The sequence below is a fragment of the Erythrolamprus reginae genome, chromosome 2 (genome assembly GCF_031021105.1).
Source record: "Erythrolamprus reginae isolate rEryReg1 chromosome 2, rEryReg1.hap1, whole genome shotgun sequence".
Lineage (NCBI taxonomy): Eukaryota > Metazoa > Chordata > Lepidosauria > Squamata > Dipsadidae > Erythrolamprus > Erythrolamprus reginae.
This window is the reverse complement of record NC_091951.1, coordinates 41,807,608-41,831,411: the sequence shown is the minus strand read 5'-3', so window position 1 is coordinate 41,831,411 and position 23,804 is coordinate 41,807,608. Positions and strand designations below refer to the sequence as shown.

At 41.0% G+C, this 23,804-nt stretch overlaps 1 protein-coding gene across 1 annotated transcript; it reads right to left on the bottom strand.

The window, feature by feature from the left end:
* Positions 1-3,924: 3,924 nt before the first annotated feature.
* Positions 3,925-23,497, bottom strand: LOC139159389 (L-amino-acid oxidase-like). The gene is made up of 7 exons (XM_070736709.1): positions 23,408-23,497; positions 18,444-18,707; positions 16,285-16,397; positions 12,872-13,073; positions 11,944-12,012; positions 7,111-7,247; positions 3,925-4,726 (listed from the first exon to the last, which is right to left on the bottom strand). The coding sequence occupies exons 1-7, from the start codon at positions 23,495-23,497 to the stop codon at positions 3,925-3,927; spliced, it is 1,677 nt and encodes a 558-aa protein (XP_070592810.1).
* Between the last annotated feature and the right edge of the window lie 307 nt (positions 23,498-23,804).

The window sequence follows — 23,804 nt, the reverse complement described above, 5'->3', positions numbered from 1 at the left end:
CCTCAGGCTTCAGAGAAGCCTCCTAAAGCCTGGGGATGGTGAAAAACGGCCCAACTGGGAGGTCATTTGTATGCTAACCTTCTTTTGGCTGTCAGAGGCCTTCAGGAACTTCTTCGGCTTTGGACAGTTGTACTCAGGCCTCACACACACCTCGGCCTATTTCTTCTGCAGCCAGCAAGGCTTTCCTGAAGGCCTTTGCAGCTCAAAACATAACTTCAGATCGAGCCATAATAATATTTATCAATGGGCTACAAGAAAACATTACCAATGCCTCCAATTTGTCTATTAAATAGTCCCATTCATCTGAAAATTGATTTCCCCAACAGGCTGAATTTCATTTCTCTTTCTCCGCACTGTGTAATCTTCTCTATAAGTTACTCTTGATGGGTCATTCTTTTTTTCCCTATGTCCAGGGGTGGGTAGCACAGGGGTGGTATGTCCAGGGGTGGAACGCAGTTCCACCAGTGGGAATGTATTTATTTATTGGATTTGTATGCCTCCCCTCTCCGAGGACTCAGGGCGGCTCACAACATAAATGAAGCGGTGTGCCCAGCTGCAGCTGACCACCCCCATCCTCCTCCTCCTCGGAAAGCGGCAGGGAGACCAGCACAGGCAGGAGTTGCAGGGGGCCCATTTCCTCCCCCATCTTTTCTCAACAGCTGATTGGCACCCGTTTGCTTAGCTACCCAGCCTGAGACAGGAAGGAGAGCGCAGAAAACGCAAAGCAAATTGTCACTCCAGCGAGCGACACTGGCGAAATTGTAAGTCGAGGACTTAACAGTTCACTTGAATGATGATGATCGTTCAAGCCACTCCCATCTGGTCACATAGTTGGCAAGCCACTCCTACCTAGTCACATGACCTTCAAACCACACCCACAAAATAAGCCACACCCACAGTGTGGCAGTAAAGATTTTGGCTGCCCATTACTGCCTATGTCCAATATCTTTGTTTATACTGAGATCTAGAGGTTTCTCCAGATTCCTCTTCCACAAGGGCCATTGGCAACAGCTTGGACAGCTTCCATTTCACACAGTGTTACTTACATAGTAAGTAACAAAAGTGTTACTTAAAAGTGGTTTGGAATGGTTTGGAATGCCCCTGTGAAATTACTATTTAGAAAGAAGTCTAGCCCCTTCTGAACGCATCCAACTTGATCCCAATTGCTGGCTGTTAGTACTATAACCAAGCACTGGATTCCTACCTCCTGTCTTCTTTCTAATACAATGAAACAGAATCACCATAATATATTAAATAATACATTCCATTCAAACCATCATTCAGTTAGTGAATCGTAGGCAAAAAGGTACTTACAGAAGACATTCATCTTGTTGGCTTGTAGACTGTCAATGGCAATAGAAACATAGAAACATAGAAGTCTGACGGCAGAAAAAGTCCTCATGGTCCATCTAGTCTGCCTTAAACTATTTTCTGTATTTTATCTTAGGATGGATATATGTTTATTCCAGGCATGCTTAAATTCAGTTACTGTGGATTTATCTACCACGTCTGCTGGAAGTTTGTTCCAAGGATCTACTACTCTTTCAGTAAAATAATATTTTCTCACGTTGCTTTTGATCTTTCCCCCAACTAACTTCAGATTGTGTCCCCTTGTTCTTGTGTTCACTTTCCTATTAAAAACACTTCCCTCCTGGACCTTATTTAACCCTTTAACATATTTAAATGTTTCGATCATGTCCCCCCTTTTCCTTCTGTCCTCCAGACTATACAGATTGAGTTCATTAAGTCTTTCCTGATACGTTTTATGCTTAAGACTTTCCACCATTCTTGTAGCCCATCTTTGGACCGGTTCAATATTTTCAATATATTTTTGTAGGTGAGGTCTCCAGAACTGAACACAGTATTCCAAATGTGGTCTCACCAGCACTCTATATAGCAGGATCATAATCTCTCTCTTCCTGCTTGTTATACCTCTAGCTATGCAGCCAAGCAATGCTTAGAATAAGATTTATTAATGCTATGTAAATGCTCGAACACTTTGATTCACATATCAAGAGGATGCATTGGAGAATTTATACCCTAATTAACCTTCTCGCCTACATTTTTATCTTCCATTCTTCCATAATTAATTAATTGGATAGAGCATATATAAAATGCTCTATAGGTGGCATTTAATGTCGGCAAAATTGGCAAAAATGTATATAAACATGAAATCAGACTGCTGGAAATGCAAAAGTTAGGAAGACCTTTTTATCACATATGGTGGCAATGTCCCAAAGTAAAAAGTATTAGGAGCAGATAAGGAGATGGCTACAAGAAACGATACGCGAACAAACTGAATTTAAACTGGAACTATTTTTATTAGGAATAATGGACAAAAAGATAAAGAAACAACTCCAATACATCATTTTGCAAATAGTAACCGCAGCAAGAATTGTATACGCTCAATATTGGAAACTTGAAAACACACCAAGTGATGAAAAGATTATACATAACATATTGAAATGTGCAGAGATGTACAGACTCACATTGGAAATGGAAGGCAAAGAAGAAATAGAATTTTATTAGGTGTGGAATACGCTGTATGATTGATTAGAAGAGAGAAATAAAGATGTATAGAAATGAATGTAAATAACTGTATGAAACATATGACGCACAATACTGTTAAAAATGTTTCTTGATATGTAAATTGGAAAAATGAATAATAATCATAATAATTTAAAAAGAACAATGGCACCGCTAATGTATTACCTTCACTGAAAAGCGAGGGCCCACATTCACAGATGTTATCTGCCTTGAAAATAGTGCAGGGTGAATTGTATAGCACAGTAAAACATCAGCACAAGAAATGTTTTATGGTATCTTGGATTATAACAAAAGCTGTTTCTATGATAATTTTTCTGTCAGATTAATAGGGTTGGAAGGAGTTTTGGAGGTCACTTGCTTTCAGACAAATGACATAAAATGTTGCATAAAATTTGCCAAATTTTAGTTTCAGGAGAATCATGGGTTCTGGATTTTGGATACCGGTATTTTGTAACTAAGCCCATTTGGTATTTCAGTTCAAAGGTTCTTGCCCACTGCTTTAAAGGTTACAGAAATGAGTGTTTTACTAGTATACAGTGATACCTCATCTTACAAACCCATCGCCATACAAACTTTTCGAGATACAAACCCGGGGTTTAAGATTTTTTTGCCTCTTCTTCCAAACTATTTTCACCTTACAAACCTAAGCCGCCGCCACTGGGATGCCCTGCCTCCAGACTTCTGTTGCCAGCGAAGCGCCTGTTTTTCGTGCTGCTGGGATTCTCCTGAGGCTCCCCTCCATGGGAAACACCACCTTCGGAATTCCGTGTTTTTGCAATGCTATAGGAGAATCCCAGCAGCGCAAAAATGAGTGCTTCACTGGCAACGGAAGTCCGGAGGTCGGGTTTCCCAGCGAGGGGAGTCTCAGTGAAATCGCAGCATCACGAAAACACAGAAGTCCGGAGGTGGGGTTTCCCATGGAGGGGAGCCTCAGGGGAATCCCAGCAGCGCAAAAATGGGCACTTCGGCTGGCAAAAGGGGTGAGTTTTGGGCTTGCACGCATTAATCGCTTTTCCATTGATTCCTATGGGAAACATTGTTTCGTCTTACAAATTTTTCACCTTACAAACCTCGTCCCAGAACCAATTAAGTTCGTAAGATGAGGTATCACTGTATATAGATTTTCCTGAGGGGACTTCCTTTCCAAATTGGGGTGGCATGCTAGTAATCCTTCTCATTCTGTGGTTTATAACTTGATAATTTAGTTGGGGCAAATCATCTTACTTTCCCCAATTCCTTCTGGAGTCAATTCCTCTGGGACTACAGAACTCCCAGTTTGTGGGCTGGAAATTTTAGTCTGAAACATGTGGAAGTTGCCAGAATGGGGAAAGTGGCTTTAACTTTCTGTTTATAATTCTCCTTTTGTTGATCACCTTCTTAAAGTTGATTGTCACTGATCAGGTAGGTTCTTGATGGCTTCTCAGAGGCACGATTCACATCCCTTGCTGCTTTCAGCCCTGACATAATTGCGGTGTCCATCCAACCATGAACTTGGGTAGTATACTCCCCTGCAAAGTGGATTCTCCCTACAGTTGTAGCAAGTAGTTCACTAAAATCTTGCACCTGGTAGGGAGTGAAGACGGTTAGAGCACCCATAGCATACTTATCCAGGCTCCATTTTTTAACTACTGAGGGGTAACAGAGGGCCTGGATCTCTTTTTTGGGCAGCTGATGGATTAATGAAAGGTCATTCATGACAATATCAGCAATGCTCTTGGTATCAAGAGCTTGAAAGAAATTGGCATCATCAGCAATGACATAGGCCACAATAACCCCAACGCCACTAGTAAAGTTATGATTAGGGTAGTAGATGAATCGGGATGGAAGATCGGTTGTAGACTTTCCACCATGAATGCCATCAGCCTCCCAAAACTTCTTAGTGCAAGTGAGGAAGATCTTGGTGGCACTTCTGTTGTGGATAGCCCGCAAAGCGTGTGCTTTCTTTGGTGGAAGGGGTGGTTCAAACGTGATGCGACGGGTGGCCCTTGATGTGGCGCACACAATGACATAATCAGCTATCACACTTGACAGGGTGTTTTCTGAGGTTTGATAGTCCACTCTGACTTTCTCAACATTCTGTTGTATCTTGACTACTGGGGCATTGAGATGCACCATTTTCGCAATGGCTTGAGACATGGATATAGGCAACTGGTCAAATCCACCAACAATCTCATCAAATCTGCAAGACCAAATGGGACAGAGGAAGTAAAAACCTGCTGTGCTAAAATTGGATAGTGATATCAGTGAATAAAATGCTATTTAGTCATAGGAAAATTAATAATAATAATAATAATAATAATAATAATAATAATAATAATAATAATTTATTAGATTTGAATGCCGCCCCTCTCCAAGGACTCGGGGCCGCTAAATTAAATGAAAACAGTTCTGCAAAGAAATTAATTTTGTTATCTATTATTTATTATTTTTACTTATCAAATTTGCTTGCCACCCATTTTAGCACAAGGTGTCTCTGGGTGGCTTACAATGTTACAATATTAGATTTCTTCATGATTAGATTTTTTTCATGCTTTGTATTTGTTTACTCTGAGCCGCCTTAAGTCCCACGAGAAGAACGGCATAGAAACATGATAAATAAATAAATAAATAAATAAATAAATAAATAAATATCTAGTGATAGCATATCAGGAAGGTCATTAAAGAAAAGATACTACGATCATAACGCATTTGTATAATTCTTCGATAAGCAGACAACTGAAATATGTTTGATTTAAAAACTAGCCTTTCGAATTTATTAGCAATATCATTTTATCTATACAAATTTATCCCAGGAAAATATACAAAAAATTTGATATTGAAATATTTTGATATTGATAAAATATTTTTACATTTGTAACATATTTTATATAAAACATTTTACTTTTGAAATAATATAAAAAAGGAAAATTATGAGAATATAAAAAGGGAAATTTATGCCTGAACTGAAATGAACAACTTAATTCCTGAGTTGTGTATAGTTTGGATAAGCCACAGTGGGGCAATTTGCTTTTTAATGGGACCAATTGGAACCTTCTTTAAACCAAGTTAATGGCCTTTTAGGCTTCCTCCATGTGAGTAGGAGTTCACCTTTTGAATAGTAAGAACTATTGAGTATTGTATTGGCAGTTCTGTGTTAGCAAAAACTTCAGAAGAAAAGGATTTAGGGGTAGTGATTTCTGACAGTATCAAAATGGGTGAACAGTGCAGTCAGGCGGTAGGGAAAGCAAGTAGGATGCTTGGCTGCATAGCTAGAGGTATAACAAGCAGGAAGAGGGAGATTATGATCCTGCTATATAGAGTGCTGGTGAGACCATATTTGGAATACTGTGTTCAGTTCTGGAGACCTCACCTACAAAAAGATATTGACAAAATTGAACGGGTCCAAAGACGGGCTACAAGAATGGTGGAAGGTCTTAAGCATAAAAGGTATCAGGAAAGACTTAATGAACTCAATCTGTATAGTCTGGAGGACAGAAGGAAAAGGGGGGACATGATTGAAACATTTAAATATGTTAAAGGGTTAAATAAGGTCCAGGAGGGAAGTGTTTTTAATAGGAAAGTGAACACAAGAACAAGGGGACACAATCTGAAGTTAGTTGGGGGAAAGATCAAAAGCAACGTGAGAAAATATTATTTTACTGAAAGAGTAGTAGATCCTTGGAACAAACTTCCAGCAGACGTGGTTGGTAAATCCACAGCAACTGAATTTAAACATGCCTGGGATAAACATATATCCATTGTAAGGTAAAATACAGGAAATAGTATAAGAGCAGACTCGATGGACCATGAGGTCTTTTTCTGTCGTCAGTCTTCTATGTTTCTATGTCACGGGGCGGGGGGGGGGGGGCATCAGGATTTTAAAGGTCCTTAGTGGGGCATGGCCAAAACAAGGTTGGGAACCACTGGATTAACTGATGCCCATAACTTTATTTGGGGGTTAAGGGTTTGTGTACATTCCCACACCAATATAAGGAGGATTTGACTGTGACTACGTATGTCCCTGCCCTCCTGCAGACTTTTTATCTCCAGTTCATTGCAAATTCCCATGGATCCTTCAATGGATGAACTTCTGCCGCACGAATCCCAGCGACCAATTAGGTCCCACAGAGTGGGCCTCCTCCGGGTCCCGTCAACTAAACAATGCCGGTTGGCGGGCCCCAGGGGGAGAGCCTTCTCTGTGGCGGCACCGGCTCTCTGGAACCAACTCCCCCCGGAGATCAGAACTGCCCCTACTCTTCCTGCCTTCCGTAAACTCCTCAAAACCCACCTTTGCCGTCAGGCATGGGGAAACTAAACATCTTCCCCTGGGCACGTTGAATTTATATATGGTATGCTTGTGTGTGTGTATGTTAGTATAGGAGTTTTTCTTAAATTTATAATATTTTAATTAATTGGATTATGTATTGGATTGTCTTTTCACTTGTTGTGAGCCGCCCCGAGTTTTCGAAGAGGGGCGGCATACAAATCCAAATAATAAATAAATAAAATAAATAAATAAATTTCACCTTTAAATTGGGACAATGATGAGGAAGTCATTAATCCAAGTGATACAAGTTTGCTTACCGTTTTTCGTTAGAGAAGATGTCATCATTTTTCAGGCTCCCAATAAAAGACATGTAATAACTAGAATCTTCATTCAGTAAGTCTCCAATCATATCTAAAGCTCCCTGGCTCAGATTTCCTTCTTTAATTAGATAGTCCTGTTTGGGGAGAGAAATTATTAAATTGCTGACAAATTACCGTCTGCAATACATTTGCATACCTAGGCTTAGGTTAAAAAAACCCCACAATGCCATACATATAAACTGGGTGAAACCAGACTTAATAGCAGTGACTGGGAGAGGCATCATTGAGACCTAGTGGACAACCAACTAAACATGAGCTAGAAGTGTGCAGTGCCAGCCAAAAAAACCCAATTGCAGTAAGCATGTAGTTTAAATAGTGCAGAGGTGACGCAGTCAGGGGTGGGCTGCTGCCCGGATGGAGTGGAATGCAGTGGGACAGGAGGGAATGCAGTGCAACGTCCTGCCTGTCGGTGACTACCTCAGCTTCAACCACAACAACACAAGAGCACACAACAAATTTAAACTTAATATTAACCGCTCCAAACTTGACTGTAAAAAACACGACTTCAGTAACCGAGTTGTCGAAGCGTGGAACTCATTACCGGACTCCATAGTGTCATCCCCAAACCCCCAACACTTTACCTTTAGATTATCTACGGTTGACCTCTCCAGATTCCTAAGAGGTTAGTAAGGGCGAGTACAAGTGCACTAGAGTGCCTTCCGTCCCCTGTCCTATTGCTCTCCTATATCTCCTATACCTTTCTTCTATTCCTATATCTCTTCTTCTATTCTTTCTTAGATATATTTTACTATGAGTATCTCCTCTATAACCTTCATCATGTATTTTGCTATGTGTATATAGATATATACCCACTAAAACCCTCATTGTGTATTGGAATAAATAAATGAATGAATGAATGAATGAATGAATGAATGAATGAATGAATAAAAAAACAAAAACGGAGCTCCATCCCAGAGCACCCGATTTGCACTGAAAGATGAAAGGAAATTCAGGGCATCCTGCATAAGCCACGCCCACAGTGTGATAGTAAACATTTTGGTAGCCCTTCACTGGATGCAGTTTGTTTGTTTGTTTGTTTATTTATTTATTATTTATATTTGTTTATTTGTTTATTTGTTCATTTATTCATTTATTCATTTGTTCATTTGTTCATTTATTCATTTATTCATTTATTCATTTATTCATTTATTCATTTATTCATTTATTCATTTATTCATTTATTCATTTATTCATTTATTCATTTATTCATTTATTCATTTATTCATTTATTTATTTATTTATTTATTTATTTATTTATTTATTTATTTATTTATTTATTGGATTTGTATACCGCCCCTCTCCGTAGACTCGGGGCGGCTAACAACAGTAATAAAAAACAGCATGTAAATCCAATACTAAAGCAACTAAAAAACCCTTATTAGAAAAACCAAACATACATACATACAAACAAACATACCATGCATAAATTGTAAAGGCCTAGGGGGAAAGAATATCTCAGTTCCCCCATGCCTGACGGCAGAGGTGGGTTTTAAGGAGCTTACGAAAGGCGAGGAGGGTGGGGGCAGTTCTAATCGCCGGGGGGAGTTGGTTCCAGAGGGCCAGGGCCACCACAGAGAAGGCTCTTCCCCTGGGCCCTGCCAAATGACATTGTTTAGTTGACGGGACCCGGAGAAGGCCCACTCTGTGGGACCTAACTGGTCGCTAGGATTCGTGCAGCAGAAGGCGGTCCCTGAGATAATCTGGTCCAGTGCCACAAAGTTGTTAGAGTGCAGCACTGCAGGCCACTTCAGCTAACTGCTAGACGTAGTTCAGCAGTTCAAATCTCACCAATGGCTCAAGGTTAATTTATCCTTCCATCCATCTGAGGTGGGTAAAATGAGATTGTTAAGGGCAATATGCTGAATCTGTAAATCGCTTAGAGAGGGCTATAAAAACACTGTGAAATGGTATATAAGTCTAAATGCTATTGCTAATTACTGTATGTACTGTACGATTTATAGTTTTAGATTATATTCGACTTCTTTTTATTGTTCTGTATCTATTTGTATTCTACAGTGATCCCTCGATTATCGCGAGGGTTCCGTTCCAAGACCCCTCGCAATAATCGATTTTTTGCGATGTAGGGTTGCAGAAGTAAAAACACCATCTGCGCATGCACGCCCTTTTTGTCCATGGCCGCGCATGCGCAGATGGTGCAGCAGCAGCGAGGAGCCGAAGATCAGGGTTTCCCCTTTGCGTGGGCAGTGGGGAAGACCCAGGGAAGGTTTCTTCGGCCGCCCAGCAGCTGATCTGCTCGGCAGCGCAGCAGCAGCGAGGAGCCAAAGATGGGTCTTCCCCGCCGCCCACGCAAAGGGGAAACCCCGATCTTCGGCTCCTCGCCGTGCTGCTGAGCAGATCAGCTGCTGGGCGGCCGAAGAAACCTTCCCTGGGTCTTCCTCGCCACCCACGCAAAGGGGAAACCCCGATCTTTGGCTCCTCGCTGATGCCCGCCCGCCGCTCGCCCGCCCGCCCGCCGCCTGCCGCTCGAGAGCAAGAGGGGGAGAGATAGAGAAAGAGAGAGAAGGAAAGAAAGAGATGAGAGAGGGAGGAAGAGAGTGTGAGAGAGGAAGAAGCAAGATAGAGAAAGAGAGAGAGAAAGAAAAATGAGAAAGGAAGGAAGAGAGTGACGTCATCGGGTGGGAAAAATCGTGATATAGCGTTTCGCGAAGATCGAGATCGCGAAAATCGAGGGATCACTGTATTCATATTATTATTGTAAGCTGCCCCGAGTCCTTCAGGATTGGGTGGAATATTAATCGAACAAACAAACAAACGAAAAACCCAAACAAACAAACAAACAAACAATGTTTTATGTATGGTTTATATGAGATGTATGATTGCTTTTTATATTAAGGGTTTTTAAATTCTTGTAATGAATTGGATTTGTACTGTTTTATTGTTGTGAGCCGCTCCGAGTCTTTGGAGAGGGGCGGCATACGAATCTAATCAATAAATAAAACTAATAAATAAATAAAACAAACAAACAATAAGTAAATATCCTAAGAAGAAAATCTGGTATTTCTGTGATGCCCTTAATACCTTTTTTTGTTGTGCTTTACTATATTTGTCATCAATAGTGATGTTTTATGGCAAGCATGTTGTAATTAGTATTCAGAATGATTTGGGGAGTGTCAAGTTCTCACTCCCCACTTCAAGAACTAAGTCTGAATAGGCCCGTGATGGCGAACCTATGCCACATATGCCACAGGTGGCACCCTGAGCCATATTTATTTATTCGACTTCTATGCCACCCAATGCCGAAGGACTCAGGGCATGTGAGGACCCTGAGGGCATGTGAGGTATTGCCCTACATCAGTTTCAGCCTCTTGGCCAGATGATTTTCAACCTTCCTTAGGGTGGGGATGTTGTGTGAACTCCATTGCACTGTGAGGAGTTTTCAGATTTGTTTGTTTGTTTGTTTATTTATTTTTTGTTTGTTTGTTTATTTATTTATTTAATTATTTTGTCCAATACACAATGAGGGTTTTGTGGGTATATATCTATATACACATAGTAAAATACATGATGAAGGTTATAGAGGAGATACTCATAGTAAGATATATCTAGGAAATAATAGAAAATAAGGTATAGTAATAGAACATATCCATGAAAAGAATAGAAGAAGAGATATAGGAATAGAAGAAAGGTATAGGAGGTATAGGAGAGCAATAGGACACGGGACGGAAGGCACTCTAGTGCACTTGTACTCGCCCCTTACTGACCTCTTAGGAATCTGGATAGGTCAACCGTAGATAATCTAAGGGTAAAGTGTTGGGGGTTTGGGGATGACACTATGGAGTCCGGTAATGAGTTCCACGCTTCGACAACTCGGTTACTGAAGTCATATTTTTTACAGTCAAGTTTGGAGCGATTAATATTAAGTTTAAATTTGTTGTGTGCTCTTGTGTTGTTGTGGTTGAAGCTGAAATAGTTGCCGACAGGCAGGACGTTGCAGCATATGATCTTGTGGGCAATACTTAGATCTTGTTTAAGGCGTCTTAGTTCTAGGCTTTCTAGGCCCAAATTCAGAGGATGAGTGGGATTTAGAGATCATAAATCCCCCTGTTCTACCAACAGTTAGCCATGTCAGTGCAGACCACGAAGTTAATGAAGTAGACATGAGTTCTAGTGACTCAAATGAGGAAGATAGAACGTGGAGAGATGCTCGGTTTTGGAGGTTTCAGAAACGCTCAGAAGAGAGGGGTAGGAGATATTAGAGAGTAATTAATTAGTGAATTACCTCACTTCTGGATGTAAAATGGAAGAGATGGTGCAATTCGTTCAATCTTGTAAAGAAGAATGGCGGCATGTCAAACTTACACCAAAGTGTAAGCTACCATGTGTGATTTATTATCTGTCTCTTGAATAACTCTTGGCTAGCCCTAATTAGTCATAAATTTTAGAATGACTTGTGGAATGTCTTTTATGCTCTTGCCAAGCTTATTTACTTAATTGCTGAGATAATAATGATGAGAGAAAAGGACGGCCTACAGAGTTGTAGTGTTAGAATGGAAATTAAAGAGAATATGTTTTACAATGAGATGCATTGAGAAATCTTTTATTCTGAGTATTATATGAATCAGCCCGAAGTCAGAACAAGGAGGAGGCTGTTTTCACCTTCCCCAGTCTTCAGAAGGCTTTCCTCATAATTTGTCTCATATTCTGATAATACTGTAAGGAGAACATGATACTAAACCTTAAAGATTACTCCCCCCGCAAATACCCCCCCTCAAACTGTACTGCTTGGAAACATGATATCAGTCCAAATACCTTCGTTGAGTAGCTGTCATATTTATGTAGTATGTAGCTGCAGTTAGTCCTTTTCAAATCTTCTATAATCTGAGAATGATTTAGAAAGGAGAAAGGAGACACAGGAGAAGGGAAAAGGAAATATTTTACTTAAAAATGTATTACATCAAACAAAAGAAAAAAGACACATCTGAAAAGGTCAAATGCAGAATCAATAAATTATCATACTGTGCAGATTAGAACTAGGTTTATTATAAATGGGAAAAATTATTAAAGTCAGTATAGTATAATAAAACTATAGCACTATAATGAAACTATGGCACTCCTACAGATACAGCCAAAAGTATGGATCCAATATGAAGGTAATAGTTTTGTCTTAGTAAAAAAGGGGCAAGTAGAGAATGCACGTGAAACAATCAATAACATTTATTTCAAGAAATAAGATTCACATGGGGAGAAAAACCAGCATGTTGCTACTCTTCCTGGATATTTTCAACAGCAAAAGAAATGATGACAAATTAGAAATCCAAATCTATTGGAAAAACAACCAATACTAAGTGAATGATCCGTTATGGATCATAGAGAAACTAGTTTTGGAGAATGCTTTTGATAGCTTTTGTACAATGGTGGGTTCTTCCCGGTTTGGACTGGTTTAACCGAACTGGTAGCAAACCACTGGCAATGTCACAATGACATCAAAGACCTGGTTCGGCTAGTACTAGTCCATGGAGGCTGACATCTTTTTTTCAATTTTTGGGGGAAGGGGTTTTTCAGATTTTTTTGAGAGGGGGATTTTTTTCCTTTTTTTCTTCTTCTGGCCTGGGAGGAAGTGAACTAGCAGCAAGGTACGTTAGAACCCACCCCTGCTATTGTCTATGTAATTCACTGCTTGAAACAAGCCATAGCATAAATTTCCTGATTAAAGATAAATTTTACAACTTATCTGAACCTTTTTGAGGGAATCTCGATATAGCTGTGAAGCCGATTTGCCTTCTTCTGAGGGCTTCACGGGATATTTCAAAAGGCCGGGGTCTTTCTTGACTTCCCATACTCTCTTCCTGATGTTTTTAATAAAATACCAGGCATTCTCATCTTCCTGTACAAATTCGTTTAATTTGAGACCAGACTTTCTGATATATTCCCGGACAATCCTGGGGAGAGGAAAGGAGAAAACAGTGAAAGAATGATGTATAGTTCTGTGCAGAACATAGCAGTGAAGATTGTATCTGATTATCAAGAGAATTAAAGTACAAATGTGAAGGTGAAATAATTATTCTGCCATCATTTCTGGAGTATCACTGTCTTCTTTTCACTTTGCTTTACATATAGAAAGAAAAACTGCACACACTTAGCCAGAATTTCCAGTTTCAACACCGCCTTTTCCCTCTGTAAAAAAAGAGGAAGAACTACTAATTGAGGAGAGGGAAAAAACAGCACTGAAAAACATCAACCCCTCTCAAATTGCTGGATGAACTCTTACAAGTCATTTGTCTTACTAAAATCATTCTGGTTCACTTTTCTCACATTAATAGATACTTGGAAGAAAGATAAGATCAAACAGAATGATTCCAATCCAAATTAAATTGGTTTTATTCTCAATTATTTGCTCTGCCTTTTAGGTTGCTTTTTTTTTAACTTCCCTGTGGAGCCTAGAGTTTTAGGATTTCCTAGTAGTCTCTCATCCAGGTACTGTTCTGTTTTGGGACTAAATGGATTGGAACCAAGAACCACCCAATGGCACAAAGTTCAAACCAGAACAAAATTGTATTTTAGAAATGAAAGGTACAAAATAGAGTCATTCTTATAATTTCTGCTGGCAACGTTCCCGGTCAAGTTGAGTTATAGATAACGGAGCTGAATGCAGTTTGGGAGCTCAGGCTAATTAAAACATTCCACAGTGATTACATATGTTGTCAAAACATACCCTCATTAATCTTCAGCGTTTCTCAAACAGCTCCATCTCTGTGCAATGATGTTAAAGGAAAAGCAACAGTTTGCCAGCAAAGCATTTCTGGAACTCCGGATCTAACACTGCCACCGTTTGCCCAGGTTCGCCTGGTGCACTAGTTGCGGCCCTATCTGGACCGGGACTCACTGCTCACAGTCACTCATGCCCTTATCACCTCGAGGTTTGACTACTGTAATACTCTCTACATGGGGCTACCTTTGAAAAGTGTTCGGAAACTTCAGATCGTGCAGAATGCAGCTGCGAGAGCAGTCATGGGCTTACCTAGGTATACCCATGTTTCACCAACACTCCGCAATCTGCATTGGTTGCCGATCAGTTTCCGGTCACAATTCAAAGTGTTGGTTATGACCTTTAAAGCCCTTCATGGCATTGGACCAGAATATCTCCGAGACCGCCTTCGGCCGCACGAATCCCAGCGACCGATTAGGTCCCACAGAGTGGGCCTTCTCCGGGTCCCGTCAACTAAACAATGTCGTTTGGTGGGCCCCAGGGGAAGAGCCTTCTCTGTGGCAGCCCCGACTCTCTGGAATCAGCTCCCCCCAGAGATAAGGACTGCCCCTACTCTCCTTGCCTTTCTTAAGCTCCTTAAAACCCACCTTTGTCATCAGGCATGGGGGAACTGAGACATCTCCCCCGGGCATATACAATTTATGCATGGTATGTTTGTAGGTATGTTTGTTTAGTAAGTGGTTTTTTAAAAATATTTTAAATTATAATTTAGATTTGTCATGAATTGTTTTGTTTTGCTGTGAGTCACCCCGAGTCTGCGGAGAGGGGCGGCATACAAATCTAAATAATAAATAAATAATAAATAATAAATTACAACTCATTGTCACACCACGCCAATTTTATTTATTATAAATAAATAAATAAACAAAGAAACAAATAATTTTATTTATTTATTTATTTACTTACTTACTTACTTACTTACTTACTTACTTACTTACTTACTTACTTACTTACTTACTTACTTACTTATTTATTGGACTTCTATGCCGCCCCTCTCCAAGGACTCGGGATGGCTTACAACATATAATGGAACAATATATAAGGTCCTAAATCCAATTAATTTAAATTAATGATCTAAAATAATAGTCTAATCTACTTCCTCACAACCCAGAAATCCTCCTTTTATATTGTCTGGGTGTTGTCACTGTTCCCTAGAGATATACTGACTAGACTTTCTTTCATAGACTCATTTTCTGAATTTTTCCCCATAAAGATATTTCTGTCTACTTCTTGACCTTCTTACCCTGGCATCTAATAGGGGCTCTGGTCTCCCACGTCCCTCTCCTCCTCTAAGTCAAACATTACCATCATTGGAGTTTTTACAGTCTCTGGAGGTTCCTCAGGTTCCTCTGGTTCCAACTCTCCCTCACTCTCACTCTCTGATTCAACTGGCAAGAACGCTTGACTAGAGTACTAAGACGGCCCCGGTTCATCCTCCTCAGAATCTGTCACTAACTGACCCAGTCATGGACCACTCACAACAGGTATTAAACAGTATCAGGTTGAGCCTGCTTAGCTTTTTGAAAGCCAAGTTAGATATTTCCACATAATTTGACCTCTTAATTCTAAAGGAAATTATCTTAACCAATCCTGTGAATGCTCCAGCAGCAATACTCCATTTCATGCTTCATCATGTTTGTCCTGTTCACCCAGTATAAATTATTATTATTATTATTATTATTATTATTATTATTATTATTATTATTAATTTGATTTGTATGCCGCCCCTCTCCGCAGACTCGGGGCGGCTAACAACAATGATAAAAAACAACATGTAACAATCCAATTTAATAAAACAACTAAAAACCCTTATTATAAAAACCAAACATACACACAAACATACCATACATAACTTGTAATGACCCAGGGGAAGGAATATCCTAACTCCCCCATGCCTGGCGACAAAGGTGGGTCTTGAGAAATTTGCGAAAGACAAGGAGGGTGGTGGCCGTTCTAATCTCTGGGGGGAGTTGATTCCAGAGGGCCGGGGCCGCCATAGAGAAGACTCTTCCCCTGGGCCCGCCAAACGACATTGTTTGGTCGACGGGACCCGGAGAAGGCCAACTGTAGGCCAAATTGCTGTAGGCTTTGATGCCAAGTTGTAAGTGGCTACTGAACTCTTACAAATATATGAAATTTAATACAGGCCGGCGTTCTCAGAGTCTAAAATAGCAATGTTGTTTCAGGACATACCTCCACGACAGTAGTGGGTTGCTCCTGGTTCGGCCCGGTTCTGCAAACTGGTAGTGGCGGTGGAGAGGAGGCTCCGCCCACGCAGCCAGGACACTTTTGCACATGCAGAACCCACTACTGCTCTATGACCCTCCAGGCTTCGTAGTATGCAAGGAGAAGAGATAAGTAAACATGTTCACCTCATACCTCACCTGTGCCTTAAAGGAACACGCATGGGTCCCAGATTGGCATACCAGCCTTCTATGGCATTTCGGTAAGTGGTGACTCGTCCTCCCACACGTCCACTAGCTTCAAGAACGGTCACCTGGAGCCAAATAGGAAAGTCATTTTGACAATTTCTCATTTATCTTTTCTTCCTTTCAAATATGTTCACCTATACAGTGTTCCCTCAATTTTCGTGGGGGATGCGTTCCGAGACTGCCCGCGAAAGTCGAATTTCCGCAAAGTAGAGATGCGGAAGTAAATACACTATTTTTGGCTATGAACAGTATCACAAGCCATCCCTTAACACTTTAAACCCCTAAATTGCAATTTCCCATTCTCTTAGCAACCATTTAAATTATTACTCACCCTGTTTATTTATTAAAGTTTATTAAAAAAATATTTATTAAAGGCAAATGAAAGTTTGACAATGACATATGACGTCATCGGGCGGGAAAAACCGTGGTATAGGGGAAAAAACCCGCAAAGTATTTTTTAATTAATATTTTTGAAAAACCGTGGTATAGACTTTTTGCAAAGTTCGAACCCGCAAAAATCTTTTCTTCTATTCTTTTCTTTATTTATATTATTACACATCTATTCTCTTCAATGTGTATTATGTATTGGACTAAAGAACTAACAAACTAACAAACGAACTAACAAACGAACGAACTAACTAACTAATTAACCAACTAACTAACTAACTAACTAACTAACTAACTAACTAACTAACTAACTAACTAACTAACTAACTAACCAACCAACCAACCAACCAACCAACCAACCAACCAACCAAACAAACAAACAAACAAACAAACAAACAAACAAATAAATAAATAAATAAATAGTTTCTTATTAAAACTTTCCTATTCGGCTGCCGTGTGACTTATTTGGGGGAGACTTTTTGTCATAATATGATTGACTTGGCTTTGAGATGTCAGCACTGTATGGCTGTTGGCCCTTCTTCCTTTCCCTAAGGTTCCTTACCACAAGTTGGGCATTTTTCTATGATACCTGCTCAACATTTGTCATCTTTCTCTTCTGACACCCAAAGTCCTTCCTCACTAGTGTTCTTTGAGGCATCTTCCCAGGTATGAAATTCAAAGTTTTTCCCTAGAGGTACTGTTTTGCTCACCAGACTACAAAGAAAAGACATTGAAATTCTAGAGGAAGTGCAGAAGAGAGCTATCAGGGTGACAAAGCATCTGGAAAATAAAACATGCAAAGAGTGGCTGTAGGAACTGAGCTTGGCCAGTCTGGAGAAGGGAAGGACCAGGGTTGACATGAAAGCAGTGTTCAAATACTTGGGCTGCCACAGAGAGGAGAGGGTCAGGCTGTTTTCCAAAGCATCAGAAGGCCAGACAAGGAATAATGCTGACCAAGGAGAGATTCAGCCTGGAAGTGAAGAAAAACTTTTTGGCAGTGAGAGGGATCAACCAGTGGAACAGCTTGCTAGTGGATATTGTGAGAGCCCCAACCCTTCAGACTTTCAAAGGGAGATTGGACTGCCATCTGTCTCAAAGGGTGTAGAAATTCCTGCTTGAGCGGGGTGGTGGTGGTAGTGGACTTGATGACCTGCAAGGTCCCCTTCTATAAATAAATACTGATGTGTTTTCTTAGCTGCCAAATCTTGCCATGGGGAAATTTCAAAATATCCTGTCTTGAATGGGTTTTCTAGGAATCTGTTTGCTTGTTGAATGGAGCCAAAAGTCAGGCTTCCACTTTCTATACTGTCATTATCTCTATCAGGCAGGAGTGTGGAATGAGCTTCAGGCAGGTTCTTAACAGCTTGATATTTCCTTGTTTTTCTGTGAGTGCTTCTCTTATGAGTAATATTTTATTTGGGGGGGGTGCTTCAAACAAAAAAGAGAGCGGGGAGAGAGAAGGAAAGAAAGAAAGAAAGAAAGAAAGGAAGAAAGAAAGAAAGAAAGAAAGAGAGGGAGGGAGGGAGGGCCTAGGCTCAGGATTGTAATATAAACAGACTGGATTGCTTTAAAGTATAAATTGTAAGACATGGATGGGGAAAATGCAGCTCTCATAATCCTAGTAGATCTTACATTGACTTTTGGTGCTATCATGTCATCCTTTTGGATTACCCAAGAGTTGGGAGTAAGAGGCATCATTCTAAAGTAATTTTTCAATGTCTTACCTTATGCCCAGCCCCTGCAAGAACGGAGGCTGCACTAAGCCCAGCCACTCCTGCACCTACAACCACAACATGTTTTGGATTTGATGTCTCTTTCAGACCATTTCTGGCGATCTCTAGGAATTCTTCATAATCAGCATCTTGGAAGCATTCTGCTAGAGGGCCTCTGTCATCTGCACAGCTTCCCAAGGCAGCCAAGAACAGCAGTGAGAAAGTAACTGGATAAAACACATACAAAAATGGAATATATATGAAAATGGCCTTTTCCTGTTCATTTGTTCCATTGAATCAACTTCTAACCAGAGCTCCTGAGGTCTTCTACATGACATCTAAATTGCAATAAAATAAGCAAAACTGGACACACAGTAATTCCTTCCACTTCTCTGGTCGCACAAAGGATCTCATAACAAAAAAATCCACTGCCAAGATGTCCGTGTGGAACTCAAAAGATGACTGGATCTAGGTGAAACAAACTTATACATAGATTACCATGCTGAACCCATCAAAAACAAGACCCGCAATCCATCCCCCAACATCCAACCGACCATCCCCCAATAACAAATCAACATGCCACACACCACCAACAAAGATTAGGAAAGTGTGCCCCTTATTTCCTCAAGACAATCCAATACTAATCTCAAATGCAAATTAATCAATTGAAGAAGCGTAATTAATATGATGTCTAAATTCCTCCTCCTTCTAAACACTGACACCTTCGACATTATTTTTGTCTGCGAAACATGGCTAAATACATCCCTTCCTAACTCCATCATCACAGCAAGAAACTACTTTGTCTTCCGGTCTGACCATGAAACCCGCACTGGAGGTAGAGTAGCTATATTCTACAAAAAGACAATAATTGTAAAAAATATCCAAGTTACACATGATCTCACCCTTCCCGAAACCATTGTCTGCAATTTATCCTTAAATAACACTCTCTGCTTCCTACTTTGCTACAGAGCCCCAGACTACTACATCACACATCCGAACAAGTTAACCTTACTGCTAATGTGGGTAGCCTCTTGCACATAACCCCTTATCTTTCTTGGAGACCTCAATCTGCCTCACATTAGCTGGATCCTAAACAAATGCATGACTGAATGTGTCCAAACAACCTTATACAACAGTGCTACCAATCTGGGACTTGACCAATTAGTAACGAACAATACTGGACTCAACAACTGCCTTGACCTCACATTCTGCAACAGCAAAAGCGCAATTTAGGGACTACAAATAAAAGAACCCTTTTCCAACAGTGACCACAGGATGATAGACTTCAGCCTCAATTTACACCATTGCAAGAATCACCTTAATCATGGGACACCCAAGTACAATTTTTAAAAAGCCAACTATGAATTCATAGAGGCTGACCTCTCAACTCTTGACTGGTAAACTCTATTCTCTGGCTGTAACACTGCTAATTACCTCTATAATATCTTCTTGCTCGAAGTCAAAAGAACAATCAGACTACACATACCACTAATAACCACCATAACCAAGAAAAACAAACTCCCCCTATCAATAAGGAAGCTACAAAAGTATATGACACCGAAAAAAAGACAGAATCCTTCAACTACCACAGCAAACAAGAGAAAAACCTTCTGCGCACCAAAGCTAACCGTGCCTTCTACAACTTTGTAAATAAACTCAAGGACTCGAGTCGAGACCCATCCCACCACTAAAAGGACCCAACAACAAAGAATGCTGTGATGAAACAGTCAAAGCTAACCTCTTCAACACATTCTTTGGCTCAGTCTTTATAAACAGCACGACTCTAGCCCAAAATTCCCTAATCGTACCACAAATACTCACAATGATTTTACACAAATAGACGTCCAAGGATTTTCTTGGTGGACTCCTATTCAAATTCTTACTTGCTTAGTTTTTTAAAGATAATCCTTTCAGGTAGCTGTTACAACACTTAAGAATAAATTAATCTGGCCTGAAAATTGTGCTCAAATAGATGTTAGTGCTTCCCAAGATATGTTTCCATTTGTGCAAAGAACATCTTGAACTTTTCCAGAAAATCACTGCAGGCTCCAACTGATGACCTGACTGTGAACTGAAATGATGACTGTTCTTTCTTGCTGCCGATGCCAAAGAACCTAACTACTTTCTTAAATGAATTTCATTAGAGGTGCCTGGAATATGCCAAACCTGCGGAAGTTACCTCAAGAGCCCTGAGGAGATATTTCTATAAAGGTTGGTTATGACTTCTGATTTCTTAATCTGAGAAACTTTATAATCTGTAATTCTAAATTGCACACCCCACCCTGTTTCCTCATGTTCTACTGTCTAAATTCTTTTCATGACTGTTGGCTCTAATGAGGGGATGAATTGTCCCTCAACGTAGTACAGAAACATTATCAGAATGTAACTAAAAGGTAAAGATCTTTGGGATTTGAAGCAGGGTCGGGTTGCGTACCTTTTCCTACCGGTGCGTTATATGCACATCATGACATTGAACATGCATGCTATGCTCTCTTGTGCGCGTGTATCTCCAGTGCAATTTTGCTTCTGAGCATGCGCAGAGGGACAGTTTTCCTTCTGCGCATGCTCAGAGAGCCGAAAATCACAGAAAATTATTTTTAAAAGATGGCGCTGCTCATGGATCGGCAAAGACAGACCGGAGCTATCACGCCAGAATTGCGCCATCTGCAGGCCACTACTGGAGCAGTGCACCCAGGGTCGCCGATAGGGCGGTACTACTGGGAGTGGCGTCACGGGCCCGGGGAATTTGGAAAATGGGGGGGCCCGGCGCCCGCCAAAAACTCCCCAACCCAGATTGCGATGGGGAAAAGCGCGCCAAGGAAAGCAAAAGGACCAGAGACACCTCGCCAAACTTCGCCTCTGCGGAGCTTCTCTGACCGCGGCCCACACCTTCTTCCCACCCCCGCGAGGAAAGAAGGCAGGGAGGCCGGCAGACAGGCAGGGAGCCCCGATCGCAGCTGCGGAAGAAAGCGCGGGGATGACTTGGCCCTACGGAAGCCAAGCCGCGCTGCTGGGGAAGCCGGGAGAGGACTGAGCCTGGCCGGCTTCTCCGCCGGCCTTGTGTGTCCCCCAAGGATTGCGAGGGCAAGAGAGCAGCGCCTTTCAGCCTCCGGAGGTGCTGGGCCGGGGATTCGGGGATTCCCCTCCTGGAAACCGGGCAGGGGGCGGAGTGGCTGTCTGGGCCCCCTCGGACTCTCTTGGGCTTTTTTCGGCCCCACTCGAGGGGAAAAGTGGTCCAGGCCCCGGGCCTCCAGGGATGGAGGGCGCTTCATTCAGTTCGGAAGGGTTGCGGGGGTTTCCCAGGGAAAAGCTCTCTGCCCAGCGGGAGGAAAGAAGGGGTGCTGGGAAGCCCCCCAGGCCGGCTGCGACCTTTTAAAACAGCCCCGCGGCTTCCCAGCAGTCGCCGAAAGCCGTTTTTTTGCGGGATTTTTTTTGGTTGCACGGATTAATTGACTTTACATTGTTTCCTATGGGAAACAATGTTTCGTCTTACGAACCTTTCGTCTTACGAACCTCCTCCTTGCACCAATTAAGTTCGTATCATGAGGTATTACTGTATATGTAGATCTATTTTATAGTAAATTTTGGTATTTTTTATTCTTAATCTTATTCTATTCTACTCTATTCTATTCTATTAGTCCACTGCCCGTGTATTTAATATGAAGATAACTAGATATCTACTCAAGTAAAATAAATGAAATAGTTGTTGAAAAAGAAATAGGTGACTCAATTTACTGAAAACAGATTTTTGCAGATATTAGACTATATTAAGGATGGTAATATTGTAATTTGTAAATATTCAAGAAAATAGGACACATAAGCTATAATAGAAACTTGTTAACTTTATGTTATGTCTGTGTTGTGTGATGTATGTTTTTGTATATATGTGTTTGTTATTATAGGCAAACTTAATAAAGACTTTTAAAAATAAAAAAAATAAAAATCCCATTTAAAAAAAGATCTTAATTCAGTGTTTGAAAAGGATCTGCTGCAAGGATAGCTTGGTTCCAGTCTTTGGGGGGGGAAAGAACACAGGCAAAAGGTTGAGGGTGAAGAAAAAAGAAAAGGGAAAAAAAAGAAATTTTTAAAAAGCAGAATTTATACTTAAGTGTTCTTTTCGCCGTGTTTTCGCCTAAAACATGATCTAAGTATTGCCCGCAAGATCATATGCTGCAACGTCCTGCCTGTCAATGACTACTTCAGCCTCAACCGCAACAACACAAGAGCATGCAACAGATTCAAACTTAATATTAACCGCTCCAAACTTGATTGTAAAAAATATGACTTCAGCAATCGAGTTATCGAAGCGTGGAACTCATTACTGGACTCAACCCCTAACCCCCAACATTTTTCCCTTAGACTATCCACGATTGACCTCTCCAGGTTCCTAAGAGGTCAGTAATTGTCTCTCCTTTATCTCATATATCTTTTCTTCCTTTCATATATCTTCTCCTCTATTTTTATATCTTTTCTATCCTTTTCTTTATATACATTACTACATGTCTATTCTCTCTCTTCAATATGTATTGTGTATTGGACAAATAAATAAATAAAATGAATAAAAATAAATAAGTGGCTGTCTCTTAGAGGTAATGGCATCCAGTCATGACGTTTAGTGGATGTTTTAGGTCACTGATGGTGAACCTACGCCACGTGTGCCACGCACGGAACTATATTTGTCGGCACGTGAGCCGTTGCCCCAGTGAAGGGCAATCAAAATTTTTACTACCACACTGCGGGCGTGGCTTATGCAGGATGCCCTGCATTTTCTTTCAACATCTTTCAGTGTACCCCACTGCGTCCCCCCCCCCGTCCAGGCAGTAGCCCACCCCTGCGTTGCCCTAGCTCAGCTACAACACACGTTTGTGTGCTGGCCACCTGATTTTCAGTTCACACAGGCTCTGGGAGGGCATTTTTGTGCTCTCCACTCTTTAGGGAAGCCTCTGGAGCCTGTGGAGGGTGAAAAATGGGCTTACTGGGCCCACCAGAAGTTGGGAAATGGGCTGTTTCTGGCCTCCAGAGGGCCCCAGTGGGTGAGGGAGGCCATTATTGGTCTCCCCAGGCATTATGGGTGTGGGAGCCCATGCATCCATAATAGCGTGCATGCATTCGCTTTCGGCACCCGAGGGAAAAAAGGTTCACCATCCCTGTTTTAGGTTGTCTTTCACTGAATAATCTATTTAACAGAATAAATCTGTTCCTCAACTTTATCAGCTTTGAAATATGTGGACTTCAACTGCCAGAATTCTCCTATCCCAGAATTCCATGCTGGCTGGGGAATTCTGGGAGTCGAAGTCCACACTTTTAAAGTTGCCAGGCATGAGAAAACCCAGAATAGATGAGTGTCCAAACTGCAGGACAGATATGTCAATG

Coding starts and splice junctions, on each gene's coding strand:
- LOC139159389 (XM_070736709.1), bottom strand. CDS start 23,497: ATGCCTGGGGAGACCAATAATGGCCTCCCTCACCCACTGGGGCCCTCT. Junction 7,248..11,943: donor ATGACAGCTACTCAACGAAG/GTATTTGGACTG, acceptor CTCCCCAAACAG/GACTATCTAATTAAAGAAGG. Junction 4,727..7,110: donor ATCTTCTCTAACGAAAAACG/GTAAGCAAACTT, acceptor TTGGTCTTGCAG/ATTTGATGAGATTGTTGGTG.